At 48.5% G+C, this 11767-nt stretch overlaps 1 protein-coding gene across 1 annotated transcript in view; it reads left to right on the forward strand.

Annotated features, from left to right (window-relative positions):
• SPATA21 (spermatogenesis associated 21) overlaps positions 1-11767 on the forward strand; it is a gene marked incomplete at its 5' end in the record, with an annotated part of 28905 nt that overhangs the window by 354 nt on the left and 16784 nt on the right. Inside the window, 6 exons of the mRNA XM_081058071.1 lie at positions 21-172; positions 1617-1836; positions 4401-4699; positions 5380-5428; positions 9251-9699; positions 10127-10215. Coding sequence (XP_080914197.1) covers positions 21-172; positions 1617-1836; positions 4401-4699; positions 5380-5428; positions 9251-9699; positions 10127-10215 — 1258 coding nt within the window. The remainder of the gene's footprint in view (positions 1-20; positions 173-1616; positions 1837-4400; positions 4700-5379; positions 5429-9250; positions 9700-10126; positions 10216-11767) is intronic.

Here is an 11767-nt window from a genome sequence, read left to right on the forward strand (position 1 = left end):
CATGGACATCTTTGTTTCAGGTCGTGTTACAAGATACTACAGGGACAGGCAGTGGGAAGGAGCCCTCGTCAGCCCCAGAAGGGCCAGAGAAGGGGCCCGGACACAGAGAAGCATCAGAGGAGGGGCTTCCAGAGCTCAGAACCCTGGAACAGAGGCATCCAGCATACCCAGGGTAAGCTGGGGGCTTCCCAGAGAGCAGGTCCACCTGGGGCAGGGGGAGAGGGGAATGAGAACTCCCAGACCAAGGTGGACCCTCTCAGCCACAGTCCCTGAACTTCTCTTTCATCACACGAATCGCACTAGGTAATTATTTGTGTTAGCCTTTGTCTGAGCTCCCCCACTGTATCACAAGTTTCTGTTATGTGTCTTGGTCAGCCATAAGTCCCTCACGCCTGGGACTGTGCCTGTCACATAGTAGATGCTCAATAAATATCTATTCACTGAATTAATAGAAGAATGAACAAAAGAGAGGCTGAACGACACAGAAACACTTACATGGAATTACTGTTATTATTTTCTAAATATTGTATATTTTTAAACTTTTCTGCAGTGAGAATGTATTCTTTTTAAAAAGAGAAAAAAAAAACGAGAGCCAGAGAGAGGCAAAGTGAAAGGCCTAGGAAATAGGAATAGTAAAGACTAGTCAGCTTATTGTTTAAATTTGATTATAGCCAAAAACCTCTAAATAATCTCTTTTTATTTAAAAAATAAAAAATAAAAACCTTTTTATTTTTTATTTTTTAAATAATCTCTTCTACATGAAACGTTAAGGGACTCAATAAAAGCTAGGTGTGAGAGCCCCGAGACAGGTACTGCATATCATGCTGGTGAAAATGAAAACCATTTCAGACATCTGCTTAAACAACTGGGCAATTTGTTTAAACTGAGTTACAACTGTTTTTCCCTTCATCCATTTCTAGAAACATGCCCTAAGGCAATAATTGGAGATTCAAGCAAAGTTTTATGTGGAACAATTTTCACTGTCATATTGTTTTAACTAAAAAATTGGAAACGCCAGGTGCTCTAAATGCCCACAGTTGGGGAATGGTTAAATAATTATGATTACTAATAAGATATGGAGTTTTCTGCTTTCATTAAAAAGCATGTTAATTAATGAAGGATTTTTGGCATGGAGAAAATTTAGGCTATAATGTTAAATGAAAAAAAGATTGCAAAATTGCATATGCAATCTAATTTTAACTATGTAAAATTATGCAATTACTTGAAGGTGGTAATTAAATAAATCCCCATTACAAATATGTCTGTGTATCCTCCGGAAGAAGCCTGGAGGAACTACTCCAAAATACTGAAGTGAGATCGATAGACACAGATTCAAATCCTGAATCAGTTCTCTCCGATTTCTCTCCCCCCCCAAAAAAAACCCCAATAAATAATAATAAAAATCTAAAATCTTAACTCCCCTAAACATTGACACCAAAGTGTCTGTACTTTGGAGAATTCATGTCAGTCCTTCATTTGTTCTCCGAAGGCATTAAGTTTGCACCTATGGTGTACCTAGTCCTGCACAGGTACTCTGGGAACTATAAAGAAGTATAAGAATATAAGAGTAGACCCCAGTCCTGGAGCTGAGGTGTCCCTTTGTCTGTTCTCCCCAGGAAGAAGCAGTCGTATTGGGCCCCCCAGGAAGGTCCCAAGGAGCTGCAGGCAGGCCAGGCTCAGGTCAAGGCAGGAAGTGAGCTGGGGGTGCTACCTTCCAACGTCCCGGCTGCACCTGACAGGCTGCAGCAACAGGGCTCAGGGAAGGAGACCGAGGACCAGCAGGAGAGACAGCAGGATCCTGGGACAAAGGAGGGTCAGGCCCCTGAGAGCTGCCAGGTAAAATCCGCAGAGACCTGGGCTGGAGGGCATGGAAAGGCTTCCTCACAGGGCAGAGGAAGGAGGCCTGGCCCCGTGTCCCCCATTCTGGTGCACTTGTCTCTGCTCCTCTCTGTGCCCTGGAGATGTCAAGCATGCAGTCTGTGTGGGTCATTGGGATATTCTGGATAGTCCTTGATTGTCTACAGCAAGCCTTTAAAACTTGTTTCCAGAGTGGCTCCGTAGTACGTCAATGGGTGCTGGAGGCAGGGAGGAGGTGTGTATGGGGGGGGGATTCTGATACAATTAAAATTGGGTTTAATGCTGGGTTTAACGAAGCTCAAACAGGTGTCTTTGTGCCAGGATATCCTAGAAACTGTCTTAGCCGCTGAGCCTTGTGAGACCTTGCAAGAGATTATTAGAATATGGTGGCTTTTCTTGTCTTTCTTTCTTTCTTTCTTTTTTTAAAACTTTTATTAGTTATTTTAAGTGTGTTTTTCCAGGACCCATCAGCTCCAAGTCAAGTAGTTGTTTCAATCTAGTTGTGGAGGGCGCAGCTCACAGTGGCCCATGCGCGGATTGAACAGGCAACCTTGTTAAGAGCACCGCGCTCTAACCAACTGAGCCAACCGGCTGCCTGTGGCTTTTCTATTAATAACGTATTTCACTACAAAATATCTTTTGACTTGTGTTCATTTTAAGGTTTTGTGTTTTTAAACAGCTTCCGTGAGGTATAATTGACATACACTTGCATATACCTCAAGTGTGCAGTTTGATATTTTAGACATTTGCATACATCCACGAAACCATCACCACAATTAAGAAAATGAACATATCTGTCATCCCCCAAAAGTTTCCTCATGCCCCTTTGTCATCCCATCCCTTCGCCCACCCACCTCCCAGCCCCAGGCAACCCCTGATTTGTGTGCTGTCGCTATAGATTTCTTTGTCTATCCTAGAATTTTACATAAACAGAAGCATACAGTATTCATTTTCTTTTTAATATGGCTTCTTTCACTCAGCACGATTATTTGTCAGTTCATCTGTATTATTGTATGAATCCATACCGCATTCGTTTTATTGCTGAGTAACATTCCATTGTATGGACATACCACAGTTTCTTCATCTCTGCACCTATTAATGGACACTTGGTTTGTTCTCACTTTTTGGCTATTACAAATAAAATATTCGTGTCCATATGGCCACATGCTTTCACTTCCCTTGGGCAAATAAATGCTTAGGAGTGGAATGGATCGTATATATGGTATGTGTATGTATAACTTAAGAACCGTCAAACTTTTCCCCAAAGTGGTTGTACCATTCTACATCCCCATCAGAATTCCAGCGGCTCTATGTCCCGCACCCCAGGTTGGTGTAGTCCATTTTTTAAATTCTGAGCATTGTATTAACAGGTGGGTAGTGTGTAATGGAATCTCGTGGTTTTAATTTGCATTTCCCTCATGACTGATGAAGACGAGCATCTTTTCATGTGCTTATAGGCCATTTGTATGTCTTCTTTGGAGAAATATCTCTTCAAATATGTTGCCCATTATCTTAATTGGATTAATCATTTTATTGTTGAATTGTAAGAGTTCTTTATATACTCTGGATATCTTATCAGATATCCAATTTGTGAATTTTTCCTTGCAACTCTATGGATTGTCTTTTCACTTTGGGCCCTTTATTTTTTTTAATTGGGTTGTTCGCTATCTTATTATTGAGGGTTCTTATGTATTCTGAATACAAGTCCTATATCATATATGTAATTTGTAAATGTTTTCTCCCAGTCTGTGTAGCTGTCTTTCCCATTCTCTTAACAGTGAGTTTCAAAGTACGGAAGTTCTTAATTTTGATGAAGTCTAAAATTAAGACTTTGTGCTTTTGGTGTTATTTCTTAGAAATCTTAACCTAAGGTCACATAGGATTTTCTTTCATGTTTTATTCAAGAAGTTTTATAGTTTTAAGTTTAACATTTAGGTTTGTGATCCATGTTGAGTTAGCTTTTGTATATGGTATGAGTGTTTTTCACATGGTTATCCAATCATTCCAGCACCATTTGTTGAAAATTATCCTTTCTCTGCGGAATTTTCACCTTTGTCTAAATCAGTTGACCACATAAGTATGAGTTTCTTTCTGGACTCTGTGCTTTGTTCCATTCATCTATCCTTATACCAACACCACACTGTCTTGATTGTAGTTGCTTTATAGTAAGTTTTGAAATCAGTTAATGTAAAAATCCCCTTTTTAGAGAGTGCCACGAAGAATTCTTATCCTTTGAAACATCCCTTGGGGGAACCCCATTTACAGGGTGTCATCTCACTTTCTCTAGGTTCCCATTCTACCTCCACAGAGAAGCAGGGGCTCTGCCTTTGGGTAGACTCTGCCTCCTATGGGCCTCAATTTCCTCCTCCCTCAAAATGGGGCCACCAACTTGTGTTACTTTCTAGGTATACTGGGAGAACTCAGTAAAATGATGCTTGTGGTGGCTGGACCAGAGTAAGCATGTGGTAACTGGTCTCCAGGTGAGTGTTGAGATTCCCCTGGGAGGCAGGATAAGGCTCCTCATCTTGGTGTCCTTGCCTCAGCAGGGCTCGGAGTGTCAGCCCACCCCAAGTCACCAGGCAGCAAATGGGGCAGATATAGTGCCGACCACGGAACCTTCTGGCACCTTGGACAGCTGTGTACAGCAACTGGAACACAAGTCCCCCAAGGAGGCAGGCACCCCACACATTAGGCCCCAGGGGGCTCTGCCTGAGTCTGGCTCAGGTGGATGTGGGGACAGTTTCCAGGAAGCGATGACCCCAGTGCCCGTGGCAACTCCGAAGGAAAAGACTGCCAATTCCTTCCCACCATCCATGCCAGGACCTAACACACCCAAAGAAAGGTAAGCCATCCTCTGATACCACTCCCTACCCCATTCCCTGACCCCAACAACATTGTTCTTCTGCTAAGTTATGGGTGAGGTGGATTCTAGTCCTGGCTTCTCCTGGCCTGATGGAGGACCTTGGGCAGGTCATGCCTCAATTTCCCCACCTGTATAATACCGTATTTCTCCCAAAATAAGACCTAGTCGGACAATCAGCTCTAATGAATCTTTGGAGCAAAAATTCATATAAGACCCAGTATTATATTATGTATATATTATATTATATTAATTATATTAATTATATTATATTATATTATATTATATTATATTATATTATATTATATTATATTATATTATATTATATTATAGATCTGGTCTTATATAATAGTAAACTAAGACTGGGTCTTATATTAATTTTTGCTCCAAAAGACGCATTAGAGCTGATTACCTGGCTGGGTCTTATTTTCAGGGAAACACAGTAATCCTGAAACCAGAATTCTTTGTTCTGTGGGCCTAACATTAAGGGTCATGTCCCCACATGGGTATATGAGGGAACGAGGAGCTCCTCTGAGATGAGAAGGCCGGGGGAATGAGGCTGGGTGGTGGACCTGAGTGTCCTAGGAGCTGAGAGAAGGTGGGTGCAGGGGGCAAGCCTTGAGCTGAGCCCCTCTCCCACTGAGGGTTTCTCCCTTGTTTAGGGGCAAGGCTGTGGAGACCAAGCCAATACTGGATCCTGTCCCTCTACCAGTAAGTGGAGCCATAGTGGGGGTGGGGGGCAGGGAGATTTAGGAGGTGGAAGGGGCTAGGGGCAGAAATGGAACAGTATTTGGAGTCACACTGGAGAAGGGGTGAGTGTGTGCCTGTGTGTTTGTGTGTCTGTGCACATATGTACGTGTATGTACGTGTGTGCCTCTTGGATGGGAGTCAAGGATGTCCTTACACTCTGGAGCCCTTGGGTTCATCCCAGGTCATGGCTTTTTCCACGTCAGCATGGATTTCTTCCTCCCATTTGCTCTCAGTCACAGCACACAACCCAAAGCTTCCCTGAACACCTGGGGGGCTTCCAACTCCCTCCCCGCTCCCCCATCTCCACCAGCTCTGCCACTTCCTAGTTCCTTGACTCGACTGGGCAGCCTGTGAATGCACCCCAGTTGTCCTCGGCTCCTGTCTCTTTCTGCTGTATTCTCTGGCCAAACCCCAACCCTGGCTAAACCCAGTCACGCACTTATCCTCCGCCTGCACCTGAGCAGGTCAACACAGTTGGAGAAGAACCCTGTCATTTTGTTTTGTTTTTTCTTTTTTTGAAAAGCCCTGTCTTGTTGATGAGTTTCACTCTCAAGCAATGATCGCTTGGCAGTCCTTTGCTGTTCCCTGGCCAGGCCGCCCGCCCCTTCTGCTCCAGGATCTCATTTCACACAGCATTCCCCATGCCATGTATCTGGGTGGATGATCTGTCCTCATGAGTTATTAAAAGATGAGACGCATCAGACGAGAAGAACCACTGCCTCTTCCCACCCCCACCCCACCACTCCTGCTTTCACCTGATTACAGTGGAAGCCATGAGGATGGGTCCCTGCCCTCCTCAACCGCTGGCCCCCCATTTACTTATTAGATTCCATCTCCCACCCCTCTCTCCCTTATGATCAATGCCTCCATTTCTACAGGATCAGTGCCAGCAGTGTATGAACATGGGCTAGTAGCTACACTATTAGAAAACAAACACAAACCCCTCCCTGGGCCCTCCCTCCCCACCAGTTACTGACTGTATGTGTTGTTTGGGTGGATGAAAGGTGGATCTGAAGGTCACAGGGAGCCACTGCAGGCTCAGGAGCAGCAGAGCAGTGGCAGAAAAAGAGCTATACAGAGGTCAGTCCGGCAGCATGGGCAGGACACGTGGTACCAGGTGGTAGGGCTCAGGGAAAGCAGAGAGAGGAATCCAGAAAAGTGGCCAGGAAAGATGTCGGGGCTTTGGCCTCATCCTTCACTCGAGCTGAGCGCCTGCCTGGAGCCAAGCTCAGTGCTAGGTGTGGAATAATCGAGGAGGTTCTGAGACAGACCCCGACCTTCCTGGGGCTCAGGCTCTGGATCTGAGATGTGGCCACAGGCCCTGGAGTTTGGCAACTCTGAGGTCAATGGGAGAGGTGATGACAGACTGGGCTCATGGCTGCCATCTGGGCTCCCCACCTGGGACCTCCCCCACCACAATGGAGCACGGGTTCCAGAACTGTTTTTGATGTTTGTTTGTTTTAAGCCTGACAGAAATTGAGCATTTGCCCTTAATTTAGGAAAACAATCGATAGAGTCTTTGGCAAGGGGAAATCTGAGTCTCCTTTCTGGGCTGCAGAATTCTCAACTATATTTATTTTCCACACCTCCGTTTGCTGAGCACTTACTTTGCACTAAGTGCTGTATTCACATATCTCACTGCTCAGATGTCACTGAGAAAAGTGACATCATCAGATTCGCTGGGTAACACCAATTTAGTGTGGACGAGGCGGCCAGTCGTGACATTGGGGACTTAACGCTGAATGGAGCTTACGTTCTAGTCAGAGGGGAGACCATTAAGACATGAACAAGGGGCCGGCCCGGTGGCGCAGGCAGTTAGAGCTCCATGCTCCTAACTCCGAAGGCTGCCGGTTCGATTCCCACATGGGCCAGTGGGCTCTCAAAAAAAAAAAAAAAAAGACATGAACAAATAACTCATTTTTCTGTAGCCAGCAATAATGCAAGTGAAGAAGGACAAGGGCGGGGGGTCTTGGAGGCAGATGATGGATTCTCTGATGGAGTGAACAGTGGTCCAGGAGGTAATACTGTGTCAACTGTGTCAAGGCCTGAATGACAGAAAGGACCGAGCCATGCACAGATCTGAGAGAACATTCTGGGCAGAGCCAGCAGGAGCGGCTAGGCCCTGACGGACATGAGCTTGTCGAGACCAAACCCAGTGGAAGGCCAGAGTGAGGGAAGGAAGAAGCTAGGGAGGGAGAGAATCGGAGATGAAGTCAGAGGCGTGGCCAGATCACCTAGACCTTGACGTCCAGGCTGAGCCTTTGGAAGGAATTATAAGTCCATACTAAGCCATTGAAAAGGTTTAGGCTAGAGAGTGAGATGAGCTGACGTAAGCTGGAAACACTGCCGTAGCAGCCGGTGGATAATGAGCGTGAGTGGGGGCCGCGGGTGAAGACTGGCAGCACACTAGACAAGAGATGGTCATATGCCTCGGCTCAGCGTGGTGACAGCAGAGGTGTGGCATGTGCGTGGCTTTGACATGGATTTTGGAGGTGGTGCCATTGGACTTGCTGACGGGCTGCCTGGTTGAAAGGTGATTGGAGAAAGAGAGGCCTCAAAAGCGCCTCCTGGTCTGGGGCCTAAGGAGCAGGTGGTGTCATTGACCAAGTTGGTGACTCTGGGGAAGGAGTGCATGGGAGGCAGCTGTGGTTCTGTTTGGGTCAGGTTCTAGATACCCAAGAAGAAATGTCAACGAGGACGTCTGGAGTTAGAAAGGACGGAGAAGTCAGGATTGGAGATGTACGTGGGAGCAAAATGGAGATGAGCTCTAGGCAGGGAGTGAACATAGACCAGGAAGGAGTCTGAGGAAGGGTCTCCACAGCGTTTAGAAATGGAGCAAGAGCATGGAAGAGCCAGCAAAGGAGGCCAGGGAGGAACAGCCCGTGAGAGCGGGGGAATCCAGAGAAGAAAGCGTTTCCAGAAGGATGGAGGGCTCATCCGTGGCTGTCACTGCTGAGAGGTGGGCTGTGAGGAGGGCAGAGCCCTGACCATGGCCTTGCAAGAGCAGCTGTGGGGAGTGGTGGGCGGAAGCCTGTTTGGAGATGGGAGGATAGTGGAGATGGAGGACAACCAAGTCTTTCAAGGGATTTTGCTCCAAAAGAAGAGTGGAGAACTAGGAGAGTAGCTAGTAGCTGGAGGGGTTTGTAGTGTCCGGAGAGTTGCTTTTTTTTTTCTTTTAAAGAAGGAAGATAATATAGCATGTTTACATGTTGATGGGAGTAATTGGGTGGAGAAGATAGAGCTTGTACTTTAGACAGAGAGAGAGAGTGGCAAGAGCTGCATCTCTGATGGATACTGGAGCCTGCATGGCATGACTTGGTTGGAGGCGGGCTGGGGACAGCCCATCACTGTAATGGGAGGGATAGAGGCACAGGTTGCTGGATTTGCTGAAGGAATGCGTGCCGATGGCTGGCTAGATGTGGATAAAAGAGGCAGACAAGGTCCTGCCCTCATGAAACTTTCCTGCGGTTCGGTGGGCAAACAGTGGGCGTAGACAGACCACTGCAGGATGTGCCTATTGCAGTGTAGGGAATCGATGAGTGGTGAGACCCAGAATAATTCACTCAAAACCACAGCTCGGAGAGATAGGAGGTGGCAGAGCCCAGGTCAAGTGCAGGGGAGCACATGGGCTGGGAGCCTACTGGGAAGCATATGAGGTTTGGGGGACAACCTCCAGGGGCCCAGAGAGGAATCCCCTGGAGAGTAGGTGGCGGGAAGAAACTTTGTGGGATAGTTTGGCTGGCTAGAGGCCTCCCCAATTCCCTCCCCCTGTCCTGTCCCCAGGAGGTGAGGGACATTGGAGAAAGGAGGGAGCTGGACAATGCCCCGAAGCAGCCTCAGGAGACCACAAAAGCCACGGGGGCCCAGAGCCTTGGGAACACCTGGCAGGGCTTCATGAAGTGCTTGCTGGAGGTGGTGGAGGAGGAGGCCACACATTGGAGGGCAACTAAGGCCCTGCCAAGCCGGAAGTCCCCCAAGACCCTGACCCCGGTGCCCACCTCAGCCCCAAACCTGCCTCTAGCCCTGCCTCAGACTCCTGCCTCGGCCCCTGCCATGGCCCCATCCTGGACCAAGCTGCCGATCCCTGGGCCAATCCCTGCTCCTGTGGGAGCCCTGGTCCCAGCCTCTGTACCCGTCACAGTCCTGCCAGCGCCGGCCCCAGACCTGGGCTGGAGAAGGACAGAACTCTTGCACCAGAGTGGTGAGAGGAGCCCGAGCTATGCCAAGGCACGGTAGGAGCCACCCCCCAAAAGGGCGTCCAGGATCGAGCCTGTGTCCCTGTGGCCCTGGCATCTCTCTCTCGGACTCTTGTCTCTGCCTATTTTCCTCTTGTGTCCCTCTCTCCATTTCTCCTCAGCAGCATGTGCTCTGTCACTCGCAGCTCTGTATTCCCGTATCTAGGTCACCTTTCCCATTTCTGGCCCTTTTTCTCTTTCTAACCCCCACAAGGGTGTCCCTTCTCTCATCTCCCCTCATCTCAGTCTCGTTCCTCCTCTGGGTCACTCAGCCCTTCCTGACCTCTCAAAGTCTCCCCCGGGTCCTTCCCATGACCTTCTCTGCCTTGGCTTCCCCCTCGCCTCCCCTAGCTCTGGGTGGCAGCCTTGGGGGGTGGGGAGGGGTGGCTGGATGTGTACTGGGCCTGGGTTCTGTCCTCTGCAGGCAGGAGCATGGAGACAGCAGCCTCCTAAGGTTGTCTCAGAGCTGGGAGGAGCGGGCCGAGGAGCAGCTCACCCTGAAGCAAGAGGAAGGTAAGGCAGGCTGGGCCAGCGAAGCCCCTGGCAGGGGCAGGCAGAACCCGCAGTCCTTTGGGTTTCACAGACCTGGAGTGGGGGGTGGTTTACAGATCATACCACTGCCCTGTGCCGGCCACAGCCCTGGGCAGTTGACCCAGTGGGATTCTCTGGCTAGAAGACAGCGCAGAGTGAAACCCAAGTTCACACACGGCTGGGTGGGGGCCAGAAATCATGCTGGGTCCTATCCATTGGGGTCCAGTAATCATGCTGGGTCCTATCCCTTGGGGTCCAGTTCTCTTCCCAGTTCCAGGGCCGTCTCTCTGAGTGATTCAAGCAAGGCCTGCCACGCGCTTTAGGTTATAGAGGAGTTTCTGCCTCTCCCCACCCGAGCCCACCTACTCTGTTCATCCTCTTTAGAAACAGCCTGGATGGGAGGCAGAGCTCCAGGCGCCCCCACCTGTCCTAGACCATCTTTCACCCTTTAACAAGACTGCCTGGACAGGTCCGGATTTCCCACCGCATCCTACCCCTGTCCAAAAATGTAAAAGTCCTGAACCCCCACCCTGGGCAAGGCACCGTGCCCTTTGCTCTCCATCGTCCTGGGGGCGGACCCTGTGACTCCACGTGCCCGCCCTGGGAAGGGAAGCAATAGCTGCTTCCCTGGGCTACCCAGCTCTGACACTGTGTCCAAAACACCATACACTTCAGTTGATCAGATCTGCTGCTTTTGAGAGTTGTTCTGTTTTTGTGTTTCCTTTTTCAGCGTAGCTGCTCACAGCATGTTACCACTTACCCCACCCCATATCCTAGCCTCTCGCGTCCCCATGTTTCTGTTCTGTGCGTCAGCGGCTTATAGTGCCAGGCACTGAATTAATGCAATGACTCTTGGAGGGTATACTGTTGTTATGTCCATTTTACAGAGAAGGGAATTGAGGCTCAGAGAAATACAGCGACTTACCCGTGGCAACTGCATGAGTATGTTCAGGCTGCCCTAACAAAGTACCACAAACGAGGTGGCTTAAAATTTATTTTCTTATAGTTCTGAAGGCTGGAAGTCCAAGATGAAGGTGCTGGCATGTTTGCTTTCTCCTGAGGCCTCTGTCCTTGCCTTGCAGATGGCTGCCTTCTCTCTGTGTGTTCACGTGGTCTTCCCTCTGTACACATGCATTCCTGGCGTCTCTGTGTGTGTCCAAACCTCTTCTTGTAAATACACCAGTCAGATTGGATGAGGGACCACCCTAGTGGCCTCATTTTAACTTAATCACCTCTTTAAAGACCCTCTTTTTAAATATAGTCACATTCTGAGGTGCCGGGGGTTAGGGCTTCAACTTATGAATTAGTGTGGGGGGGGCACAATTCAGTCCATAACACAACCCAACTTGTTATTACATGGCAGAGCCAGTCTTCTTACTAGAATCTGTTGATTCTAACCCACATTTTGCTGTGGGCTGAGAAACGAGACGTCACACACGTTATGACCAGGACACAGCTTTTGTACCAATTGGCACTGCTCTGAGACTTTCTGGGTATCCTTCCTGGTCCGGGGCTCTGGTCCGACAACGGAAGC

Source organism: Rhinolophus hipposideros, assembly GCF_964194185.1.
Source record: "Rhinolophus hipposideros genome assembly, chromosome: 8".
NCBI lineage: Eukaryota > Metazoa > Chordata > Mammalia > Chiroptera > Rhinolophidae > Rhinolophus > Rhinolophus hipposideros.